Source organism: Pogona vitticeps, chromosome 15 (genome assembly GCF_051106095.1).
Source record: "Pogona vitticeps strain Pit_001003342236 chromosome 15, PviZW2.1, whole genome shotgun sequence".
NCBI classification, from domain to species: domain Eukaryota; kingdom Metazoa; phylum Chordata; class Lepidosauria; order Squamata; family Agamidae; genus Pogona; species Pogona vitticeps.
The window spans coordinates 4,216,602-4,242,119 of record NC_135797.1 but is presented as its reverse complement, the minus strand read 5'-3'; the positions used below and the strand labels follow the sequence as shown (position 1 = coordinate 4,242,119).

The 25,518-nt window shown below is 48.1% G+C and overlaps 1 protein-coding gene across 11 annotated transcripts; it reads left to right on the top strand.

Moving 5' to 3' along the window:
* Positions 1 to 886: 886 nt before the first annotated feature.
* Positions 887 to 18,322, top strand: LOC110081058 (lysosomal acid glucosylceramidase). Of its 11 annotated transcripts, XM_072983879.2 has the most exons (13): positions 928 to 1,028; positions 4,046 to 4,128; positions 4,249 to 4,374; positions 5,575 to 5,710; positions 8,171 to 8,362; positions 9,144 to 9,290; positions 11,155 to 11,288; positions 11,394 to 11,566; positions 12,702 to 12,939; positions 14,784 to 15,011; positions 15,566 to 15,729; positions 16,702 to 16,827; positions 17,812 to 18,322. In XM_072983879.2, the coding sequence occupies exons 4-13, from the start codon at positions 5,644 to 5,646 to the stop codon at positions 17,912 to 17,914; spliced, it is 1,572 nt and encodes a 523-aa protein (XP_072839980.2). In that variant the 5' UTR covers positions 928 to 1,028; positions 4,046 to 4,128; positions 4,249 to 4,374; positions 5,575 to 5,643; the 3' UTR covers positions 17,915 to 18,322. The 11 variants fall into 11 exon arrangements, 10 of the variants coding, with proteins under 10 accessions (XP_072839978.2, XP_072839980.2, XP_072839983.2 ...); XM_072983882.2 differs by lacking the exon at positions 4,249 to 4,374; XM_072983878.2 differs by having other exon boundaries at positions 4,046 to 4,374.
* Positions 18,323 to 25,518: the final 7,196 nt, after the last annotated feature.

Sequence of the window (25,518 nt, the reverse complement as noted above, 5' to 3'; positions counted from 1 at the left end):
TTTTTGCAAAGTTTGGGCAAGGCCTCACAAGCATCCTGACCACAGAGCCAATTGGGTACTACCAGGCTAGAAACGGCAAATACTTCTATTAAAACCACCTCACAGCGATAAACAAACAAACAAACCAGAAACCAAGTGTGTAAGCTTTTGAGACCAACAGGACGCTTCTTCTGGCTGGATTTTCCTGTTCCTGCTAGAGAATGGGAATGGGGGCAGGTGGGCAAGAAAATATACAGTGATTGATTGAGTGATTTGATTTGTATCCCGCCTCTCTGGTCTCTCCGACCACTCTGAGCAGCTTCCAATATAATATAAACAATTGATAAATGGTTAAAATCATGAAAAGACAAGATTTAAAGGTAAGAAGAATAAACCGGTATCTTATGTCCCTTAAAAGGCAATATTGAAATTAAGAACAGTAACAGCCGAGGCCTTGATGCTTCTCCTCCAGTCGGCACCACAAAGCTAGGGTGGCAGGTATTAATTTACAACACATTTACCATTTTCAGCTGTTAATACTGACTTTTTAAAACGGCGTTAAGCCACCTCGGGTCCTTTATTAGGTTTATTCAGAAGAAAGAATAAATGAATAAGTAAAATAACAAGTATCTGAAGTAAAAATAGATATACATAATAAACAAATCCAGGGGGAACTGAAATAAAGGTGAGGAAGACTAGACTTAAACGGGTTGATTATAATAAAATAAAAATAAAATTAAATTGCAGGACTGGGTGGCTCCGGTGCCCAAATGAGACACGCCAATAAATAAAAAATAATCAGAATTAATCAGAATAATTCTGGAGCCTGGAGAGAGGAGATGGCGCCAGACCATCAACAAACCACCTCGCTTGGTGTCATTTGCAAAACGAGTATATTAAATAAAGGCATCGCCTCTTTGCACCGGGGAGTCATGTGACCGCGCGGGTCATGTGACCCGCAGGCTTTGTCAATGGGAGGCAAAGTTCTTTTTTTCCTACCGGTTGTAAAGGACGCTGGTGTTACTTCCTGATCGGGGGAGGAAGGAAAGGTAATTGGGTTGGGTTTTTTTTGGGGGGGGGAGAGTGGGATGATTGGGGGGGGGATCTCCTTTCCCTGCATTCATTCCTTGCCTGCCAGTTTAAAGAAAGCAAAGCTGGACCAAGATTGATTATCCAAATGACGAAGAGTCTGGTGGGATCCGGGAGGTCGGCACAGTTTATAGACGAAATCAGTGGGTTTCCTCCCTGCTTGGCTTTGCAGTGGCCACAAGACTTTTGGGTGGGTGCCACCTTTGATAAAAACAATCATCCTCGCCGCCTCTTGCAGGCAATACAAGAGAGAAGCAGCAGCACCGCTTTTCCTCCCAATAGCAATATAATCATCTTCACGATCAACACTGGGGATGTGTACTAAAGTGGGAAATCCTTCCAAACCCGTGGGAAAAAAAATTCCAGGTGGAACCAGATTGAGGGTGGAAAAAAAAGACCGGTTCTCTGCCCCGAGGAGGCTACAGTTGGGGGATTTGAGACCAGGTGAGAATCGAGGCTGAAAAAGGGATTTTTCAAAGAGCGATTGGGGTGGGGTTGTAAATAGGCATACTTGAGAGTCAGGCTCATTGGATTCCTTGGGGTTTACTTCTGAGTAGACATGGCGCAGTCAGTTCTGCGGGTTTATTAATAATAATTCATAATCTCAGAACAAGCAGGGCTGGAAGGGACGCTATGGATTATATGGAGCCTAGCTAGCCCATTTCGAGGAGGGCCCGGGGAAGGATTCGAATTCCGGTCAGCTTTCTCCGACCGGGTGTCTTTCTGACGGGGGACTACAACTCCCATTACCCACCACCCGCTCTCGCTGCTTGTATGAGGTTCTCAGCAGGGCCCCAGGGAGAGATGCTCAGAATAGATTTTTTTTCCAGTAGGTTTTTAAACTTGGCCTGTTCATTTGGAATTTCGTATATATAGGAACATTGATTTCAAGTGTTCCCTACTGCTTTAATGCAAACTTTCAACCTTATTAATGTAAATCAACCTGGAGATGTTGGTTCCTAATGAGTTTATAATGAATCATAACAAATGTAGCGTGTAGCTTCCAGGACGTCTGGGTGAATTGTAAGTACAGTAGAGTACTCTAGTTTGTTATAGTATTTTTATTTTGGGGTTGGGTTAAAAAAACAAAAAAAACAAGGAGAGCCGTCTAGCCTGTAAGGTGGCAAACTTGATTTTACGACCTGCCAAACTTAAATTTCTCACGTGGAGGGTAGCTTTTGCTCAGACTGAAGTCCAATCTTTTTTTTTTTTAAAGCACATTTGTCTGTTACATGTCATTGTAAGAGTCAGGATAGTACCTTGGTAGCTGTCTTTTAAAAGCAAGTTTTATGTTTGTGTTTATTGCATATTATTGCATCTCTGCCTGCAACAGTTCTGGCTGATTTTGCTCAAGAGTTGCTGCTTTTCGCTGGCCCCCCTTACCTCCCCAAAAGATGGCTCTGAGTGATGACAGGCCCTCTTAGCTGGCCTTCCCCCCCCCCCCCCCAATAAGGAGAGTCCAAAAATGCAAGACGTCGGATCGGAGCATATCAACCAATGGGGAGCGGGTTTTTTGTAAGGCTGATGGCTCTTCATGTCTCATCCGGAACTAATCTCCGGGCTTCCTCCCAGCTGGCCTGCTTTGCTTCTCTGAAAGGGGGTAGTATGGTTAAGTGCTTTGGACTCTTCATTACACGCTCGTCCTGTCCCTTCCTGGAGGATCAAAGCTTTCACAACAACCCTGCCAGGTTGCTTAGGGGGACAGCGGTCTCAATTTTGCCCGGCGATTTTTTTTGGCTCGCCGTGGACTTGAACCAAGGTTTCTGCCCGCACCACATGGTGTTATGGCAAGAAAAGACCTCCCACAGCATGCATGGTTTGAAATCCTCTGCTTTTTGAACACTTTAAAAAAAAACATGAATTACATAATGAATCGTCTGGTGTTTACCACCCGATGCCTTCCACTGTTTAAAAATATTTTTCAATCTGTGTCACCAGGGAGTACAAGTTATTATTTCAAAGTCGTATAGGGGAGAAATATTTGTAAAATAAGGTTGGAAATGAAGCCCTGGGTCATTCTCGTGCAAACGAAGCGTTTAATTACTAGAGATGGATTTTTGCTCCATTCTACACCCAGATCTTCAGAAAATTAAAGGGTTCTGGAATTTGGCCTTATGTGGGACTCCTAGGAGGAAAAGTAATTAGTTAGCAACTCGAGTCTATCTTTGCAAATTGTTTTGATACATACACGTTCCTTTATTGATGTGAATCCTTTCCCCAAGTTATCTCTGTGATTGTTTTTTGATCTAACCACTAAGTAAGGTGAGAGCTTGTGTACAGTACTGTGGTGGCGAAGATACGGATCTATGAATTCGGAGGGTTTGATTTGCGTCTGGCTGGCAAACATGGGCTTAACAGACAGCCTTGTGCAAGAGCTTAGGGGGCGGGAAAATATGGGCTGGACTACATCTCCCATAATCCTCTGCCCAGGAGGGGGATGCTGGGATCTATAGTCCCCTCCCTCTAAAAAGTTATTCCAAAGCCATGAACTTTTCAGCTTCAGTTACATCTGCTGACAATTGCGAGGATAAGAAGGCAGGTTTGCCTTAAAAGTTTGCAAAACTTACACCTTGATGAGGATATTTATATATGCAAAAATTTCCAAAGATCTTAGTGGTTTTTTTTTATATCTATCTATCGATCTCCCGTTTAGCTTCAGTACAACCCTGCGAGGTATTTGAGGCAGAGACACACACATAGGCTTCACTTCTTGTCTGTTTTAAAAATCTGGAATTTCCCAGCTAGATGACTCTTGTTTCATAAGCTGTTGGACAAGATAAGCATTAAAGTTGGATTTCACAATGGCTGGCCCTGATAGAGATCAAGGTTTCCTGTAACATTTTTATTTATTTATTTAACTTATATGCCGCCCACTCTACCCAAAGGTCTTGAAGTATTTACAAGACTTTGAGGAAGTGGGGGTAGGGGGTGGAAGTCATCTTATATAGTATTCGAACGCAAGACTGTTTTACTCCAGGATTTATCCTGTCTTGGCTCATGAGGAAAGCAACTGGACAGAATTTCCCCCCCACATCCTAAAAAGATACAGGAGGAGGAAAGGTAATTAATAGATGGCTGTCATAAAAGTTGATGAACGGTGTAGGCGGAAATGGAGACATACTGATCAAATATGGGCGGGATATAAATCAAATAAATAAATAAATAAATATGTTTCTTTAGTAGCTGTGACTCGGGCGGGAGAGGCGACTGGGTTGGGAAAAAAAAAATCCCCCCAAGTCAGCCGTGGTGGTGAATGGTCGGGGACAAAGGATGAGACCGGCCGTTTGGAAAGAGAAGCCGTGACAGGTAAGGTTGGAGGGCTGGGACGTAGATCGAAGGTGCGGGTTTCGACACAGGGAATCCCGCGTTCGAATCTCGCCTGGGCAGCTCTTCCCCAGAAGGGGCGAGCCGGGGATCCAGAAAAACAAGCCCTTAACGGGGTGCCAGAGACCAGAAGGGGCTTCCGTCCTGTGCTGTGTATTATTATTGTTGTCGTTGTTCAAAAATTCAAGACACAGTCTGTCGTTGGTATTATATAAAAAGCAAAGCGTGCTGCTTATATACCGCCCCATAGCGCTTCAAGCACTCTCTCGGCGGTTTACAAGTTAATTATGCAGGCTACACATTGCCCCCCAGCAGGCTGGGTACTCATTTTACTGACCTCGGAAGGATGGAAGGCTGAGTCAACCTTGAGCCATCTACCTGGGATTGAACCCCAGGTCGTGAACACAGTTTTGGCTGCAGTACAGTGTTTTAACCACTACGCCACGAGGCTCAGATATATATACAGTGATGCCCCACATAGTGACAATAATCCGTTCCAAAAAAATCGTCGCTATCCAGATTCGTCGCTATGCGGGGCAAAAAAACCCATAGGAATGCATTAAAACACGTTTAATGCGTTCCTATGGGGAAAAACTCACCGCTATGCGGAAATCCTCCATCCGGCTGCCATTTTCGCTGCCCAGTAAGCGAGGAAAGAGTGCGAAAACGCTCCGGGTGGCCATTTTTCCCCCGGCGGCCATTTTGGAACCACCGATCAGCTGTTTTTTAAACATCGCAATGTGATGTTTACCCATTTAAAACATCGCAATGCTATCGCTTTTGCAATTGCAAAAACCAAATCGCTATGCGGATTCGTCGTTAACCGAGGCGCTCGCTATGCGGGGCACCGCTGTATATATTTGTTTTAACCCAAAACTGAGTGATTGAGTGATTTGATTTCAGCCAGAAAGACAAGGGGCTTTCCCCACCCACAGCTCGGAAAGCTGGGGGGTCCGATTGGAATTGTGGGAAAAAATGTACAGTACAACTTTAACTTAAATTTGCTCAGCACTGCTTGTGCCCAGATAGGTTGGGGGGCGGGATCCATCATCCCCAGCCACTAGTGACCTGGGGAGGATGGGCCCCGTGTCCAGCTGTTTGTGGAAAGCTTGGCGCTTATGAAAAGGGAGACCTTTTCTTAAATATTTTTCTCTTCATCTTTTCTCGCCCTCTTTCTTGTAGATGTGGACCCACGCTTGAGACCTACTCTTTCGGAGACAGCCTCGGCCCCGCCAGGGCACTGTGGTGGCAATGGGGTCCAGGGCAGCCGGCCTTTGGGTTTCCTTCTTCTTACTCCAGATGGCGACCGGCGTGATGAGTGAGTATGCCACGGACAGCAGGGGCGAACGTGGTCATGGTGGGGAGGTGGTCAAACACGCAAGAAACGAGGGCACGTGGACCTCCGATACTGCGAAGCCCCCACAGTTGGGCTACTCCTGCCCCTCTTAAGAAGAAATATCGCGTAGCTTTTCAGAAGCGGTGTCGGAGTTTGTTTGTTTTCCTCTACCCTCCTCTTTCTGTTTTCCTCTTGTGTTGTCCCTTTTGGGATTGTCAACCAGGGGCGAGGAACGATCAACGGCGACAAGCAGAACTTGTTTCTGCCCTCATGGGTGTGTGTGTGCGACTCATAGTCTGAGTCGGGTGTGGGTGCCTGATACCCCAAAATACTAAGGGGAGAATCCCCTGCCATTCGAGGCTATGAGCTACCCTTGGTGCCCTGGTTTAGAGTTCTAGCCGGCCGTCCATACTTTTTTCCAGGTTTCCCTTCCCTTGCAGGTGTTACTTATGGATTTCATGGCCATTCCATGTACTCACAACTAATGGGTCTCTTTGGAGCCTATAGACCGGATGATCTATAGGGTCCCTTCTAGCTCTGCAGTTCTAAGAGGAGGAGGATGACAGTGACAATCCGGAAGCAGTTGTGGTTCATTTTCATACCGGTGCTGGTTAATTTCATGCCTTTGTATGGCGCTTCGCCCAAAACAAGCCTCCAAAGTGGCTTACAAATCTAAGAAAGGAAACTAAGCTTGTTGTCTGAAAGGCACAGCACGGAAGGAAAAGGAGAGGAGGAGGGAGAAGGAAAAAAATTTAAAAAGCAAATGCGGGCACTTCATGCAGCCAGTTTTCCAGCAATGGCGAGGCCAGGAGCCTGCTAGAGGCTGGTGGAAATGTGAACACAACAGTCCTGGCATGATCGTGTAAGTGATAAGATCCTGGCTGTGACTGATGAGTAATTAGCTTGCATTGCTAGCAAGTCATGTTCTGCGCAGGAGTGGCCTTCAGAAGGTCCTGTCCTCAGTAGCCCTGCTCGGCTTTTGCTGACTCAGAAGCCGTGGCTTCCTTGATGGCATCAATCCCTCTCATATCTGGGTCTCCCTCTTCTCCTGCTGTCCTTGACTTTCCCTGGGGTCCTCGTCTTTTCTGCTGGGTCTGTCTTCTCCAGACACGAAGCATGTGCCCGGATTATGATCCTGCTTTAGTAATAGACATATTATGGGGGGCAGGATATAGTGGGTTTTCCCCCTCGCAGCTGCTGATTCCTGCCTGTTACTCTAACCTGGCACCTTGAGGACTTAGGAAATCTGGGGAATAAAAATACCCCAATGGATGCTTTTATCAGATCGATACAGCGCTTCAGCGTTGAGCAACCCGCCGGCGACAGAGCCCGCCCACTGTTTGTCTGCAGGCCAGAAACCTGTCAGTCAGGCCTATCCAAGAGAGTCTTTGACAACCTGTTCTAAACAGGTTTAGAAAATGTTGGGAGAAATGCTGTCCTTGGTTGACCAGGTTTGGGTGGGTGGGGGGAAAAAAGGCTGAATTTGGAGAAGTTACTTTTTTGGTTCCTAGCTCCCGGTCGTGTCATGTAGCCGGCATTGGTTTAAACCAGCACACCGGGCGGCAACTTCACAACGTTGATGTTTCTTTGATCCTTTTGCAAAAGAGCGAGGAGGGGGGCTCTCTTGAGGTCATCTAGTCCAGCCTGCCTCTTGGGCAGCTTAACGGTTCCAGAGACCGTTGCAATGGTCTCACGCTCATTCTAGAGCCGTTTCAGGAGGAGTTCAGCTTTTCATCCCCGAGGGCCGTCCCAAGTCCAGAAACGGACCAAAACGAACAAACGGAAAAGCATGAAAAATTCCCAAAAAGGCAGACAGGCAAACAGGATGGTAACAAACCAGCAGGAAGTACCTGCAACGCTTCTAGTCACCCTAGAGGCCCGGCCATGCCATGAATGAATGAGCCATCTCCAAAATATCCTCATCCTCAACAGCTCCGGGTTGTGGTTTCTTTTAGGGAGTCAGTGCATCTCGTATTTTACCTTCCTCTTTTCCTGCAGCCTTTCACCTTTCTCCGGTTCGATTGTCTTTTCCGGGAAACCCTGCCTTCTCATGAGGTGCCCAAAATAGGAAACCTTCGCTTTCCACATTTTTGGCCATCCAGGGAGAGTTCAGGCTTGATTTGTTCGAGGACCCACTGTTTTGTCCCTCTGGCCATCTAAAGCTCTCCTCCAGCGCCACATTCCTAACGAATCAATTTTTTTCCCTTGCCAGCTTTTTTTTAAAAACTGTCCGGCTTTCAGCCCCGTACAAGGGGATTGGGAATACAAGAGTGTGGATGATCTTGGTCTAGGTCTCCGGGGACACCAATTAATTAGACAGCAATCCATTAACGAGCAACGTTTTGGTATTATGATTTTTGCACTTGCCGGCTCTAATCACCAGTTTCAAACTCCAGTTGCTCCTGGTCTCGATTTTGGCTTTTATCCCCCCCCCCACTCCAGGCAGCCAGCCCTGCGAAAAGAAATATTTCGGCCGTGACGCCATGGTCTGCGTTTGCAACCGCACCTACTGTGACGCGCAGGATCCGGTCTCCCTTCCTCCCGCCGGCTCCTACGTCATGTACGAAAGCAGCAAATCCGGCAGCCGGTTGGAAAGAAGTGAAGGAAGGTTCCAGAACAAGACCTTCACCCCAGGTATACCCCCCTCTCTGTGAATAGAGAATAAAAGCATTTTTGGATCCATGGGGTCCCTAGAGGCCATCTAGTCTGATCCACTTCTTGCAGAAGGAATCCAGATCTTTGAATCCTATCCTGCAGAGATGCTTGGCGCTTATTTAAAGATCTCCGGGAGGGCCCTATATGTTACCCCAGGAACGGCCAGTTTGCGATACCCTCTTTTCAGTTTTTCATTTTTTAAAAAAATCTTATTTACGTTCACTTCATCTCGTAAGCGATCGAAATGAACTAAAGCAGAATATACAGATTACGTGGCAACTGACACTGTGTCCCACAGTTTCAAACCCAAATCAGCCCATTGATGAAGCGAACGGCCTTCTCATTTGGCTTGCTTATATTTTCGATTTCCTGGTTTTATTTATTGGCTTGCTTGTTACATTTCTCTCCTGCCTTTTCCTCCCTCAAGGTGGCTTTCCTCTTCCCCCACGCGTCCTCCACGCACCACCCTTGCGAATGGATCCGGCTGGGGTCATGGGCCCCCCGGTGAGCTTCGGAGCCGAGTCGGAATCGGAACTCGAGTCTCCCGAGTCTTTGTGCACCGTAATGGCTTCATTATGCGGAACTGGCCTTTTTTCACAGCAGCTGGAGAGTTCCCCCTGAGCGATCCACCCTCTCTTAGCAGACCAACGGGGGGGGGGGGGAAGAGAAAAATCTCACCTCTATAGGCTTGTAGCTATTATGGGCTGGTGTTCCACTGTTTCGTTCCTCGGGTCTGACACTATAATGTCTCGCTTCCCAGATCTCCTCTTGGTTCTGGAGACGGCCCAGCGGTACCAAGTGATCAAGGGCTTCGGCGGCTCCATCACCGATTCGGTGGCCATCAACGTCCTCTCTCTCACGCCGGATACACAGGACAACCTGCTGCGCTCCTATTTCTCAGACCAGGGTGAGCGGCTGGCTACAGGCGGGCGCCCGATGCCCCTTGCAAAGGATTGGGAGGGAAGGCCAGTGGCGGGTGGAACCAGGAGCGATAGGCGGTGGGGTAGTGGAGCCTTCGCTCACCGGTTCAAACCCTTGGGAGTTTCTGAGTCTCAGGAAACACAACATCATCCACTGCCACCACCCCTTGAAATCCTGACGACAGCTAGCAGAGGATTGGATTTATCCAGGAACCGCGTGTAGTTGCAAACCAAGCTTTGAAGGCTGGTTTGGTCTTGGAACGGGCAACTAAGAGCCGTTAACTTTACAAAAGACCCTTCTCTATTTGCTGATTTTTTTTTCTTATCCAAGAACTTGCATTTCTGGACTCTCCTTATAGGGTGGGTGCTTCTGGAAATGGATGCATCTGTCTGTATATGAGAGGGGGTGTGTCTCCCCTTGAGGTTTTGCACCCTAATTTGCCGTTACGCCACCAGGATCCGTGGTGACTAGCAAGAAATAGGGTTTCTCAGTGGAGGGTATGGATCGGAGACTCGGATCCAGGCGAAATTAATTTCACCAAAGTTCCTTTGGGACCCGGAAGGAGTTGTAGTTCCTTTTTTTATTGTTCATCAACCCATTGGTACCATGCGTTTAACCCAAAGCAGGCTCCTAAAAGTGGCTTGCAAAGTTTTCGGAAGCAAGACGACGTCCTGCTTAATGGGCCCTTAGTCTAAAAGACACGGCACAAAAGGAAAAAAGGCAGGGAGGGATAAGGAAAAAACAACCACCACTCAAGAGCAGACTCGGGCGCTTGATGGTCGTTTACAGAGTTTCAGCTATTGGTATGTTCTGCGTCTCAGAGATGTGGTTTCCGGACAGGGGAAGGCCGGACTCTGCCTCGCTTTGAAGCAGCTTCAGCGGCTTCGGACGGCAACTGGATCCAGTCTGACCAGTTCGGTGTGGAATCTGACCCAGGGACACCCTGTGGGTCAGAGCACCCGGCTAGACAGATGGATAATTTGAGTTATAGGTTCATAAGGCTAGTTATTCCTGCTCCATACTTCAGTTGGGGAGGGTCGGCTTGCCCTTCGCCCCAGGCCGCATCGTATCTTGGGTCAGCATCGTCGGTTCGGCTCCTTATCGGACCATATTTAAAAGCTAAAAACGGATTGATGTCTACGACCATCAATCCTAAAGACACATTTAAAAGCCAACAGAGCACAACAGTCCGTGTTGGAATTTATTATACATAAACCCTTGGGGGGTTGTGAGTTGTGTCATCCATTTCACTGCAGATGTTGTGATAGCCGGTGGAGAAACAGCTTTGCCCAGGAAAAGCGTATGTTTACAGACAAAAGTGTGTGTTTACAGAACGGACAACTAAGAGCCATTAAGTTTAGAAAAGGTTGGCGGGGGGGGGGAACTTGTGTTAGTAAACATGTATGCCATAAAAGATAGCACATTTTTCCATATCCTGCGATCTGATCTGGAATTTAAGATAGGATGAGAATTTAGGACCCCCGTATCTGCAGGGGATTGGTTCCAAGCCCCCCCACCCCGTGGATGCTGAAAAACGTGGATTCTAGCAAACACTATATTAATAGGGCACCCTATTAGTCTCTGGCTCTCTTTAGTGTCCAGTTCTGGTAACATCAGAGTTTGAAATCTATATTTCTAGGATTTTCCTTGGAATGTTTTGAGTATTTTCGGACCGTGGATGAGTGAATCAGCGGGTCCGGATCCCATGAATAAGGGGATCCTTACTTGAATAAGATTTTGAGGAAACAAAAAAGGAGGGAAGGGATTTTTTTTTCTGTCCTTAAAGCTAGCGTCCTGTGTTTGGGGTGGCTGTTTACGATTTTTTTTCCTGCTCCCCTGCGTTCCCCCAGGGATTGAGTACAACCTCCTGCGCATGCCGATGGCGAGCTGCGATTTTTCCGTCCGCCTCTACACGTACGACGACTGGCCGTACGATTTCGAGCTGCAGAATTTCAGCTTGGTCGACGAGGACGTCAAGATGAAGGTGAGCGTCGCCTGCCATTTGGGGGGGGGGAGAGGCAGGATCGTGGCCCCACCCCACCCCAGCAGATTGTCCTAACGGGTTTTGGGGTATCCTCTCTCCCCTCAGATCCCCCTGGTTCACCGGGCTCGGGCGATGTCCAAGAAAAATATCTCTCTCTGCGCCAGTCCGTGGACGTCTCCGCTGTGGATGAGGACCAATAAGGAGTGGAAGGGGAAAGGGTCCCTTCTGGGGCAGGCGGGGGATCGGTACCACAAAACGTGGGCCAATTACTTCGTCAGGTAAAAAAAGGGGATGCGAGGGGGGGAACAGGAAGGGGTGAGGAAGAGGGAGGTGGAGTGAATGGGTGTCTGGTGGAGTGGGATTCTCCCAGAATTATATACGGGAATTTGAACTCAAGGCCGTATCTGGCCTTCCTTTGGGCACAATCTGGCCTTTTGCAGAGGTCCCCAACTGTGGCTCCCCAGATGTTCTCGGACAGCAGCTCCCTGAAATCCTGGATAGCGACGAAATCTTCCGGGAGAGAAGCCTTTTCGTATCTCTTTTCCCCAGCTCACGATTCAGGATGTTCTCTGGATTTTCTTCCTTGGAAAACTGGCATGTATCTTCTGCAGCCGGGCAAGGAAGAGCGTTCAGCTCACATTCTGCCCGGCGTTTTCCCATTCTTTTGGCCTCCGGAACCACCTGCCACTGGAACGAAGCCTCCAAAGTGGCACGTGGGCCGAAAGAAGTTTCTCGTCTGCCTGGTTTCGGTCGTCTTTGAGAACCTCATACTTCGTCTTGACGTCCCAGATTGTGATCTCCCTCCCTCGCCCCCTTTCGTTTTTTCGGTCCGAACCAGCGAAATCCAGTTGGTTTGGGCGAAGAGGCCCCTGACGCAGGAATCGAAAAAATGAGATCGGAGGGCATGTTGTCCATTCCTTCAGGGCTTGTAAATATATCCCCGTCCGTGAGAGGAATATTTATGGCCGTATTTTTCATCCGAGCTGGGCCTGCCCGTCTGGTTTGGGAATAACGTGCACATTCTTTTAAGAACACTGTTCTGAAGGAAATCTTCAGTAAACTAATTAAAAAAAAACATGTTAAATGCTCATGTTGTTATATTTTCTTACAGCAGCCCTTGGTCTGGCCCTCAAACGACCATGCCTGCCTGTCCGTGGCACCGCCATGAGGTGTGGGTTCAAATCTCTCCTCCGCTGACTGGGAGAATTTCAACTGGTTGCTTTGTCTACCTCATAGGGTTGTTTGGAGGGGAAGGAGGGGCGTGTATGTTTGTTTGAGCTCTTACAAGGAAAAGCATCTATAATTATAAGTAAACAATGCAAGATCATTGACATGGGTACCCAGAATTTGAAATTCGAGACCCCACTTTCAGATTCGAAAATGACCAGTGTCATTATTTCTCTCGCTGTGCAGGTTTCTGGACGAATACGCGAAGCACGATGTGACTTTCTGGGCCGTGACCGCCGAGAACGAACCCAGCGCGGGGTTGATCGACAATTATCCCTTCCAGTCGTTGGGTTTCACGCCCGAGCAGCAGCGTGACTTCATTGCTCTGGATCTGGGCCCGGCCTTGGCTAACAGTTCGCACAAAGCCGTCCGTCTGATCATTCTGGACGACAACCGGATACATCTGCCCAATTGGGCCAAGGTGGTACGTAACGCAGGTTGGCACGGTTCCGATCCCTGGAGGGGCGGTCGTTCCATAGAGATTGCAGAATCCACCTTTCGTGGCATCTTAGACTTGCTTCCTTTTGCCTCCGAGTCAAGCTTCTAGCCCTCAGCGTTCCAGAGGTACGTCAGAAAGACGTGGATAAATCTCAGGCAGTAGAAAAGCAGGTGGCTATGGCTAGCAATAAAGGCAAATGCTGTTTTAGGATGCATTCAGAGAAACAGAATCTCCAGATGCCATGAGATACTGGCCCCCTTTCGTTCAGCACTGGTTAGGCAGCATCTTGGATTCTGGACCCTGGATTTTAAGACAGATTTAGATAAACTGGAGCCAGTTCAAAAGAGGTCCACCAGGATGATCAGCTCCATCATTCTTTGATTCTAGGATCCTGTTCCATGGCTCAGTTTATGCAAAATTCTTGGGTCTTTTAGGGCAGAATCTGGAGGCGCCATTTAGGAGTGGGTTGTGTTTTTTTTGCACTCCAACTTCCATCAGTCTCCAAGCAGAAATTTGGGAGTTGCGACTCCACACCTAACGCGCAGGTTTTTAATGGTTTCTGAATTATTTTTGATACTTGCTCTTCTAGTCTTCACGCAAGATTTGTTTTTCTTTAAATGTGATATTTATATAGCATTTTAAAATTTCTTCTTTTACCTGTTGTGAGCCGATTTGGGTCCCCTGTCGGAAGAAAAGTGACATAGAAATTATTTGAATAAAAGGGACTCATGGAGCTTCTATACCCCCCCACTGGTCTCTGGGCAGTTTACAGTCGTGCCCCCCTTAACGATTGCCCAGCATTATGACGAATCTGCTTTACGATGATCTTTTTGCGATCGCAATTGTGATCGCAATACGATGGTCTAAATGGGGGAATGTCGCTTAAGGATGATCAGTTCCCTGCTTCAGGAACCGATTTTCGCTTTACGACGATCACAAACAGCTGATTGTCGGGTTTTCAAAATGGCCGCCGGGTGCTTAAAATGGCTCCCTGCTGTGCTTAGGGACGGTTTCCTCGCTATACAGGCAGCGAAAATGGCCGCCATATGGAGGATCTTCGCTGGACAGTGAGTTTTTACCCCATTGGAACGCATTGAACGATTTTCAATGTGTTTCAATGCGGTTTTTAATTTCGCTTTACGATGTTTTCACTTAACGGTGATTTTCCTGGAACGGATTATCATTGTTAAGCGAGGCACCACTGTAATTATGCAGGCTATGTATTTCAACAAATAGAAAAACCCAGCAAGCTGGGTATGAACTCAAATTTACTGACCTCGGAAGGATGGAAGACTGGATTGAACCCAGGTTTTTGAGCGGGGTATTGGCTGCAGGACTGCACTTTAACCCCTGTGCCACGAAGCTCCTCATTAAAAAAAAGAAGGAAGCTGCCGGGGTGCTTCTGGAGAGTCGTAGTTCTTCAGGAAACGTCCTCTGTAGCGCCTGCCGGACAGTGAAACTACAACTCCCACGAAGGAGCTTCCTTTTTTATTTTTGTACTTTTAAGAAAAAGAAGCCTGAGATAAGCCGGGCAAAAGACTGAAATAATTTAAGGATGAGAAGACTGATTTTTTTGGAGGGGGGGATCCAATTTGGAAATCATAGTCTGAAAAGTGAATCCATCTCTGTCTGGATTGCTATTTGCTACCCTAGGCTTAAGCCCCGCCCTTTGCATTGGCTCCACCCTCTCCTTATGCCCCACCCTCCGTTTCCCCCCCCTTCCCCACTCCGATTGGTTCCTGCCTCTTCCTGCGCCTCCCCCTCCCTGAGGATTCTATTCTGCAGGGTGCATCTTTGTAATGCCCTTTTTTCTCCCTTCTGATCCCAAGGTGCTGAGCGAAGATAGCCAGGCCCGCCGATACGTCCACGGCATTGCCACCCACTGGTACCTCGACTTCATTGCCCCCATCGCTGACACGGTGGCCATCACCCACCAGCTTTTTCCGGACTACTTCCTGATTTCCACCGAAGCGTGTATCGGATCCCATTTTTGGGAGAGGGACGTGATCCTCGGCTCCTGGGATCGGGGGAATCAATACAGCCGGAACATTTTGGAGGTATGAGCTCGGGGCAGGCGGGCGGTAGGGGCTGCTCTCCCCATACAGTGGTGCCCCGCATGACGATGATAATCCGTTCCATGAAAATCGCTGTTTAGCAAATTAATCGTCATGCGAAAACCATTTCCTCATCGGAGTGCATTGAAACCCGTTTAATGCGTTCCAATGGGGAAAATACCTCGTTGTTTTGTGAAGATCGCCCACAGGGCAGCCATTTTGCGCCGATCAGATGTTTTAAATCGCTGTCTTGCAAAAAACGGGCCCGAAAACGCCCGTTTTGCGAAGATCAAGCTGCCGATCAGCTGTATTAAATCGTCGTCTCGCGAATAAACGGTCCGCGAAGCACGGACCAAATCGTCGTCCAGCGAAATTCCCCTATAGCAATCACTGTTTTGCGAAACAAAATGGCAGTCACAAAATGTCATCATGGTGCGGTTTTGTCCTTTTGAGGGGTAATCGTCTTGCGAGGTACCACTGTATCTCTTTTTCCTCCCCCCCACCAACCTCGCTGATTCTGGCCGTCTCACTCTGATTATTCCCCCTTTGCCTCTTAGAATCTGAACAACCACGTCGTCGGGTGGATTGATTGGAACTTGGCTCTGGATTTAGAAGGGGGCCCCAACTGGGTCCAGAACTACGTGGACAGCCCCATCATTGTGGACGTGGCCAATGACATGTTCTACAAGCAGCCCATGTTCTACCACATGGCCCATTTCAGGTGAGGGTGGCGGCCCCCCTGCAACGCGCTCGTGGGCCCCCTCGAAACTGTGTGTGGGGAGAGATGAAGGGGGCACCGAGGGCGAGGCCTGGTTGAGCACGGATGCCGGTGGGCAGAACTGGGGTGAGAATCTACTGGCAGCTCCGATCCGAGATCTTTCTAGATCAGCTTCCTCTTTTTTCACTGAACGGCTGGATAATTCAGTGGTTGAGGCCTCCCGCTGTGGAGCCAGAGGTTGGGAGTTCGAATCCCCCCCAATGCCTCCTTGGCAGGGGCTGGACTGGATGATCTATAGGGTCCCTTCCAGCTCTTCGGTCCTAAAATTATAAGGTTATTACTCCTGTTTCCATAGCAAAATGTCATTCCCTGCATGGGAAATGTTCCTTTTCTTCTTCCTTCTTCAGATCACTTAACACTGTTTTTTTTAAACAATCCTTATTTCCCATCTTTTTCCTTTCCCCCCCCAATACCCGTTTCCCAGTTGCCCCGCTGTTCGTTCCTTTCCTGTCTCATCGCCCCCGCTTTGCTTTGCGATGTTGTGTTGCTTCCGACCGACAACGAGCCTTTGGATGAATGACCTCCAGAAACTCCTGTTGTGAAGAGCCGTGCTCAGATCTTATGAAACTAAAAGCTGTGGGTTCCTTTCTTGAGTCAGTCCGTCTCGTGTTCAGTGCTCCTCTTCTCCTGCTGCTTTCCTCCTTTCCTTGCATTCTTGCCTCGCGCCAGTCTTTTTTTCAAACTGGGATTTGAAGCCACCAGGATTTGAACTCGGAACCTTTGATGGATAGCCCTGGTGGTCTGGCACTATGCTATGGCTCCTTACTTTCCACCCTGGATCAGTCCCAAAAGATGGTGAAAAGCACAAGGATCATTCTGTCATTCCTGGGACCATTCCCCTGAATTCCCTTTTTTATTAATAATACAGCGTGGGAGTCAAAAGATCAAACTCTCGGCTCCCGTCTCCTTCCACAGCAAGTTCATCCCGGAAGGCTCGCAGCGCGTCGGCCTGAGAGTCGAGAAGAAATGCTTTGGGTGCAGCTTGGAGCACGTGGCTGCCCTTCGACCTGACGGATCCGCCGTGGTGGTCGTCCTGAATCGGTGAGCGTCGTCGTTGCTTGGTCCCGTGGGGGTGGTGGGGGTGATGTTTAGGAGATAGAGAAGATGGAAACTGGAGAGGCTCGAGGGACAGCATCTGAAGGTGGGTGGGTTTGCGACCTTCCCAGTGGTTGGGTTTGCAGCCTTCAGATGGCTTGGGTTTGCGACTTTCCGGGGGAGGCAGGTTTGCAGCCTTCAAGATGGGTGGGGTTTGCGGCCTTCAAGGAGGGTTGGGTTTGCAGCCTTCTGAGTGTTTGGGTTTGCAGCCTCCCTAGATGGGTGGGTTTGTGGCCCATCTGTGCCCTTCCAGCACTGCATTTTGGCATCCTCGTACATTGGTGCCTCGCTTAACGGGCGCCCCGTTTAATGACAAAATCGCATAGCGATTAACTTGCGATCGCTTTGCGACGTTCCCTATGGGAAAAAATCGCTTTGCGATGATCGGTACCCTGTTTCGCTTACCGATCATCGCAAAGCGATGATTTTTTAATAGCTGATCGGCGGTTCCAAAATGGCCGCCAGGTTAAAAAAAATGGCCGCCTGCTGTTTTCTGGGACAGATTCCTCGCTTACCGGGCAGTGAAAATGGCCGCCGTATGGAGGATTTTCGCTTAAAGGTAAGTCTGAAGCCCATAGGAATGCATTGAAGGGGTTTCAATGCATTCCTATGGGCTTTTTAATATCGCATAGCGACGAAATCGCTTTGCAGCAATTTTTGCTGCACCAGTTATCGTCGCTATGCGAGGCACCACTGTATCTTTTGGCACCCTGGGTCAACACCCCTGAGTGTTCTCTAATTACAGGCGCGGTCCCCCCCCCCCGCCACCTAACCCTGTTCTCCAGAGCCAGATTGCAAGTTCTGCAGTTTTGGGATAGATGGAAATTCACACACACACACACATACACACTGGGTGTGTGCGTGTTGCAAGGCCTTACCGGGAATCGCTTTACTTTCCCCTCACATTCGTGGCCCTGTTTTCTTCCCCAGGTCCGGCTCCAAAGTCCCGTTTGCGATTTCCGACACCGGGCGCCTGATCGTGACTCAGATCCCGGCGAATTCCATCCAGACGTATCTGTGGAGGCGTGAATAAAGGGCGGGGAGCAGCGGGGCTCGGCAACAAACAGGCAGAGAGAGAAGAAAATTGTCCAAGCCATTCCTGGTATCACCCCTGCTCTAAGGACATGTCGACTTTTTTTTTTTTAAGGACTACCTCATTTGCTTTTGGTAATGAAGCCAAGAGCCGAGCGAACGAAGCCAAAGGGAGGCCGAAGAAATTCCCCAAGGAAGGTGGCCATGCGTGGTCTGAAAGGAACGTGGTTTGGGGCCGACAGCACCCAGACACGAACCAAATTGAAAATGAAGGAGCCTCGACCGGAGGGGGGGGGGATGTGCCCGGATCTAAGAGGGACGGGAGAGGTTCTCTGTGCCCTGCCGGTTGGGAGCCGTGTTGAAGTGTTTTCCTCGTTAGAACTCTGTCATTAAAAGGAGCCTCACGCCATCCGTTTGCGTGTCCTTCACCTTCCCGTCTATTTTGCTGAAGGGGCCGTCGGTGAGGAAATAACGATAACAACAACAATAAATGTGCTGACAAGTGAATTCTGACTTATGGCAACCCTTTTCAGGAAAAGTATACTCAGAGGTGCTTTACCCTTCCCTTCCTCTAGGGGCGCTGTGGGATGGTTCAGCTTGCTCGAGGCTACCCAGGCTGGCTCTTATCCCAGAAGGCACAGTGGGGGATTCGAACTCCCAACCTCTAGCTCGACAGCCTGAGACCTAATACTCTAGCACAGCGGTCCCCAACCGTTTTGGGACCACGGACCAGTTGGGGGGGGTGTGGGCTCCATGCACAGGGGGGCAGGGGCACCCCTGTGCTCACGGGTGGGTGTGTCACCGCTCCGCGAGCACACCACGTCCACCCGCGAGTGAGACACGCCCACTGTGCATGAGTGCGGGGGCGGAGATCCATCTCTGCGGCCCAGCTTCAGGAAGCCCACGGACCGGCACCGGGCCATGGACCGAGGGTTGGGGACCCCTGCCCTAGCAGATATACTGTAACTGCCATTGCAAGGGAATCACCCAGTCCAACGCTCTTTCTCTCTTTGGTTTGCCTTCCCCTCCTCCGTCCACTCTTCTTTCGTACTGGTCTTTCTCTCCCTCTATTCCAGTGCTCTCGCTCTTCTGCCTCCCCATTATCCAACCCACAAGAGTCTCGTTTCCTTTAAACTGTTTGAAGAGCTGCGGGTCTCGCAGAGAAGAGCATCATCTGGAGCAGCCTAGAGGCCCTGTGGCGATACAAATCTCCCAAGCCTACTTCAGCTTAAGGAAAAGTCTCCCACCTAGAGGCTGAAGATGGTACTGCATGCTACAAAAAAAAAAAAAAGATTTGAATGGACTTAAATTTAATCCTTTAAAAAACTGAAATAACCCCATGAAGGCTATCCCCAAGGTCTCTTTAATAGCCATGTGACGTTTTAGGTGTCTTAGGTTTCATTGGCTTTAAGCTCTGGCAGAATTAGACGCATACCCTGATCTGATTGTATATTTTTTAAAATTAATGTACAGTGGTGCCTCGCATAACGAGTGCACCGTTTAACGACGAATCTGCATAGCGACGTGTTTTTTGCGATCGTTTTTGCGATCACATTGCGATGTTTTAATAGGCTAAACATCACATTGCGATGTTAGGGAAACAGCTGATCGGCGGTTCCAAAATGGCCGCTGGATCAAGAAAATGGCCGCCCGCAGTGTTTTCGCGCCCTGCCCTCGCTTACCGAGGCGGCTTACCAGTGAGTTTAATGCGTTCCTATGGGGTTTTTTACGTTCCGTTTAGCGATGTTTCCGGATAGCGACGTTTTTCCTGGAACGGATTAACGTCGCTATGCGGGGCACCACTGTACATATTATGAAATGAAGTACACAAATTTACCATCGAGAACAGACTGATGGTAACTGCATTTGTCATCTTCCAAAGAGATAAATCATCATTCTGTTTTACATACAACATGAAAATGTTAAACAGTTCTTACGTCAGTCCTCTTGTGTTGGTTGGCTGTCTGGCTGGCTTTCCCAATGCCAAGTTTCATCACCGATTTCTCCTCTTCTGAAAGAGATATTTTCGGTCCTGTGGGCCATATATTGAACATACATCCGACTACTTCTTACTCCTTTGGATGAATCTTCTTCTTGTAGGTTTAGGTCTCTCCTTGCAGAGCGAGAGGTTGGGAGTTCGAATCCCCCCACACAGGGCCTCCTGGGAGAAGAGCCAGCCTGGGTAGCCTTGGGCAAGCTGGACAGAGTCTCAGGGCTCCCCCTAGAGGAAGGGAAGGGTCAAGCACTTCTGAATAATTCTCTACCTAGAACACCCTGAAAACAGTCACTGTAAGTTGGAATCAACTTGATAGCACACATCATCATCATCATCATCATCTTCATATATTATCAAGTATGAGATATGGGATCAGTTAGATCCATCTGTTTGGTGCTCCGGGGTTCAAGTTGATTCTCCAGATCGTACCCCAGATTATTTCCTGCTGCCTTCAACTTTTCCTGACTTGACTGTCTTTTCCAGAGATTTTTTGCTTGTTCAAGGTATGACAGTCCCGTTTAGTCATTTTTGCTTCCCGAGGAAATGCCGGCTCTTCAACTCTTAATTGAGCCGCGCTCAAAACCTCTTTGACCCCATCTGTTCCCATTGCGATGTCATTTCGTCCGAACGCTTAATAGGTTCCTTATTTCTCTTTACGAGGCTGATTAATACGGGCGTACCTGTCAAAAGCCCCATAACGCTGTTTCTGCCTTTGGCGTTCCATCAGCCTTACGTCGGGATAAATGAATGCTTAGGGGCTGGAATGTCAGCTTTAAAGAACAATGCGAGCGATGAGCGAATCAGTTTTCTTCGAACATCCCATTTATGAAAAAAAATTGATCATATTGGTCGCAAACCAAGCAAAGAAATCATTGACTCACGCAGTTTTCATCTTCTACCTAGTGACTCCTTCACCATTAGCTCTGCTGGTTGGCCCTAATAGGAATTGCAATGTAATAACATTTGCAGGAATATAATAATGATGATAATAATATTAGAACTGCAGTTCCACCGGTAGAGCCAGATTGCGCAGCCGGCAGTTTCTTGGGTCCCCCCCCGGAACTGCGTTGAACTTTACCATGGTGCCAGTTACACCGGCTGGCACAAGGCAAGCCGACTTCGCAGCTCCGGCGGAAAAGAGGGAGGCGGGGAGGTAAGAAAGGCGGCGAACCCGTTTGGTGATCCGGGACGACGCTCTCCTTAAGGAGGCGGGTAAACAGCGGGTATAAAATTGCACCTTTTCGGGTTTCAACCTGGCCTCTCGAAAATGTTTGCCTTTTTGCCAGTCCTCCGGTTTTGATGTGAAATGCTTTTTTTTTTTTTGCAAAGCCCTGTGGAGGATGGGTGTTGTAACCCCCAAAAGAAACTTTTTGGGGGGATTCTATCACAGTTGCTGCCAGCTTTATTGCGATGGGCCGTCAGGTGGCTTCTGACTCACGGCAACCCCATGAATGAGCCATCACTAAAATGCCCTGTCCTCAAGAGCCCCTGAAGCCTGTGGCTTCCTTTAGGAGTCCGTCCTTCTCGTATTGGGTCTTCCTCTTTCCCTGCTCCCTTCAGCATGACTGTTTTCCCCCCTCCCAGGGAATCCTGTCTCACCTCAGTGATTAAAAAAAATTCCTGGCCATTCAGGAAAACAAATAAACGTTGGCGTCTTCCTTCTGATAATAGTCTCCAAGATCACTTACCAAGTACAGTGGTACCTCGCAGGATGATTAGCCCTCAAAACGACAAATCCGCATGACGACGATGTTTTGCGACCACCATTTTGCTTCCCAAAACAGTGATTCCTATGGGGGGGATTTCGCTGCACGACGATTTGGTCCGTGCTTCGCAGACCGTTTATTCCCAAGACGACAATTCAAAACAGCTGATCAGTGACTTGATCGTCGCAAAACGGGTGTTTTCAGGCCCATTTTTCGCAAGACAGTGATTTAAAACAGCTGATTGGCGCACGCAAAATGGCTGCCCTATGGGCGATCTTCGCAAAACGACGAGGCATTTTCCCCATTGGAAAGCATTAAATGGGTTTCAATGCATTCCAATGGGGAAATGGTTTTTGCATGACAATGATTTCGCTAAACAGCGATTTTCATGGAACAGATTATCATTGTCATGCGGGGCACCATTGTAGCCAGATTCTCAGGTCTCGGAAACTCGAGGGTAATTAGACTTTACATGGTCTTTTAGCGCTAAATATTTTTGTGAAGTAATTGGAATTTTGGAAACTTGTCAAGGTTTAATTTTGCTAACTGACTGGTCTAAGGATCTTAACAATAAACCGATTGATTGACTGGCAGGGAATCCTGCCTGCTCATGAGGTGCCCGAAGGAGAACTGCCTCAGCTTTCAACTTACTTGTCTCCAGAGAGAGTTCAAGCTGGATTCGATGGAGGAATCCCCCCCCCCTTTGTTCGTCTTTCTGGCAGTCCAGGGCATCTGCAAAGCTCGAGTACCGCCTTTCGAACTCGGCACATTTCATCTTGGCCCCGAGGCCAACCGCCTTGAGGAAATCGGCCCCTGTTCTGGCATCATTTCGCTGGAATGCTTCTCCAACCTATTATTCCCTTTTAATAAGTCTTCGTTTGTGTGGACACCCAAGAGAAAAACATTACCGCTCAGTTTCTGCCATCTGCTTTCTGTTTTCTTGTCCCGCCTTGGTAATTATCACTGTTTGATTTAGGAAAAAAAAGATTTAATTGGCATGAGGGGTGGAAAAGGCCTGGAAGGAGAGAAGGCCACCATTTCTTCATCATAAAACAGAATGATGAACTGTGTTTCCTGTGAAGCCTGTTGGGGTCCTTTTATCTTTTTATATTTATTTGTTAATTGGTTTAGATCTACCCAAAGCTGAATTTCTATCTGGCCATCCTCTGATCTTCTCAGGTGCCATCATAGGCTAAATAATCTTTTTTTTTCGAGTCATAAAGCATTCAGATCTGGTTGGACGTTTTTGCAACTCAAGAAGCCGTCTCGTGCAACCTTATCAGAAACCCTCTTTGCAGCGAAACTCATCATCCTCCCAGGACAAAATGGGTGGGATATCCTAACGTTATCTAGACTGCTTTGTGAGGTCTTAACGATCTTAACGCCCCCCCCCCAATGACCCTGTTTCTCTCTCCCAGCTGCACAAGAGTCCTGGATTTTATCCGGATTTGTGCCCGAGCTTCGCTTTCCGAAGCCCGCTTCGCTTTAAGGGAATCGGTTCTCTTTCAGACATCTTTAAGAAATCTTTTAATCAAGAGCACCATGAATTGGCTGGAGATTCTCTTCTGAACCTTCTCCTGGTTTATTTGCTCGTCCGTTTCTCTCTTCCGGCACTAAATGTGAAGGGCTTTCTAATCTGGTTTAAAAAGAAAAGAAGCGAGACCCGGCTTTGAACTGGCCCTGCCACCATCCCTATCACCTGTACAGAAAGTGGCGCAGCCGCCCATTGATGGGACCGACCAAACTATCAAGCCATCAATTTAAGTCCAGCCCTATTAAGGAGACCCAGTGGCATCTCTCTGTCTGCCCGTCCATCCCATTTGGTTCCCAAGCTGGGATTTCAATGCCCAGAATCCCCAGGTGCAACACATCTGGAGGACAGAGGTTAAGACCCTTTGCCGTCTATGACCAGCAGGATGTTCTTTGCAGACAGGCCCTGTTGGATTTCTGCCTGAAGGGCAGACACAGCCTCTGTCTTTGCCTCAATGCATAGAAACCAGCAAAGGCAAATACGATGCTAATTCACACCTTTCCTTCCTTCCTTCTATTCATCATCAGCCCCTTCCTTCCATCAACTCCTTCCTTCCTTCCTTCCTTCCTTCCTTCCTTCCTTCCTTCCTTCCTCCTATTCATCATCAGCCCCTTCCTTCCATCAACTCCTTCCTTCCTTCCATTCATCATCAGCCCCTTCCTTCCTTCCTTCCTTCCTTCCTTCCTTCCTTCCTTCCTTCCTTCCTTCCTTCCTTCTATCCATTATTAGCTCCTTCCTTCCTTCTATCCACCCAGTTCTCCTTTGCCAAAGGGGGAATGTGAATCATGAGCAGCATTGAGACACCAGAGTAAGCACAGCTTTGACCTCGAGGGAGGTAAGGATCCACTTCCTCGCCTCCTACTTCACTTTGAGCTGTCCTCGACTGCCCCTTCCAGGTCCTCCCGCCTTCCCTCCCGGGTGGCCAGCAATGCACATTACGTCTGTATAATTAGGATTATTAAAAAGCTACCCTTAATGGCGGTGCTGTCATAACAGCCGTCCAGAATTGCTGAGGTGCAAACTAAACAAAAAAGGTTTCGCATCGGCTGGAAAGCTGGAAACTGCGTGGGATCAAGCACACCTCCGTCTTGTGGGCTTTGGTGAAAAATTATACATTCCCTGTTCCGTATGAGTTAGCCATTGGCTGTAGCCGTGAGAGAAGAAGGAGGAAAACTTTGGCTTCTTGTAGCCTTCCAATGTTTAAACTCTCGGGTGGTTTGCATTTTGGAATCTAAATAGTTTTGTGACTCGTGTCTGAATACTTTTGTGACTTCTAATCTGACTGCAGAGCCAGAGGTTGGGAGTTCGAATTTCTGCTGGGCCTCCTCGACGGGCTGGACTGAATGCTCTCTAGGGTCCCTTCCAGCCCTGCCGTTTTCAGATCATGGGATAGTTAGGTCTCTGAGTTAGGAGTTCGATTCCCCACGGTGCCTCTTTGAGAGGTTCTGGACTTGATGATTTAGAGGATCCCTTCCAGTTTTGCGGTTTGCTCATTATGAGTCTAAGATTACACTCTGCAGTTCTGGCCGTTTGATACCACGACTCCATCTTATGGATACTGGGATCTGTAGTATCTCTGCAGGCTGGCCCTGCCATCCTTCAAAGCGGTAGGGAATGATTCAGCTTTGCGACACCGACCATATTCAAACGCAGATGAAAACTGTGGCCCAGGCCGAGGTCAAACGGTTGCATTTCAACATGGAGTACGTTTGTTTCTTTCCAAATTTTGTCTCAACAGGGAGAAAAACTGGCTCGTGCCAATTTTATGCAACACGCTGTCCTCTTTTACCTTTGTCCTCAATTCAGGCGTAGCCTCTTGTGCTTTCTTATTTTAAGAGACCGTCTTTTTAACCGTGTGATTTGAAGCCTGTCATTAGTTAAACTCCATGGATCAGTGTTTGTTGTTTTTTAAATGATTGCTGCTGTTAAGATGCTTTTAAAAAAATGATTATATTTGAAAACTAATAATAATTACTGCAATGTCCCAGTGGAAGGCAGAGTAGAAGTAATTAAAAAAAACTACAGCACTCAACTAAATAAAAGGACGTTGGCTGTGATTTACTTTTTAAAGTTTATTTTCTGTCTATTTTTTTACACATAAGCAAGATTGGCTGTCTATTTTTGTCATTTCCGAGCTAGCCGTTTCTGCTTGAGGTGGGTCTCTTTCTCCTTATTTTCTTTGCTCAGCCACAACCTTCTTGTAAGGTAGGCCAGGCTAAGAATAGGTGAGTCCCAGCCCGACGCTTTTTTAACCCTGCATCTTACTGCGTGCAGTGCGAGAATGTGTTGTATTTCTGGACACCTCTTTCAAAAGCTAGAATTTCTCCGTCAACAGGATGGAGAGAATGAGAGGCTTTAAAAAAAATCTGCTC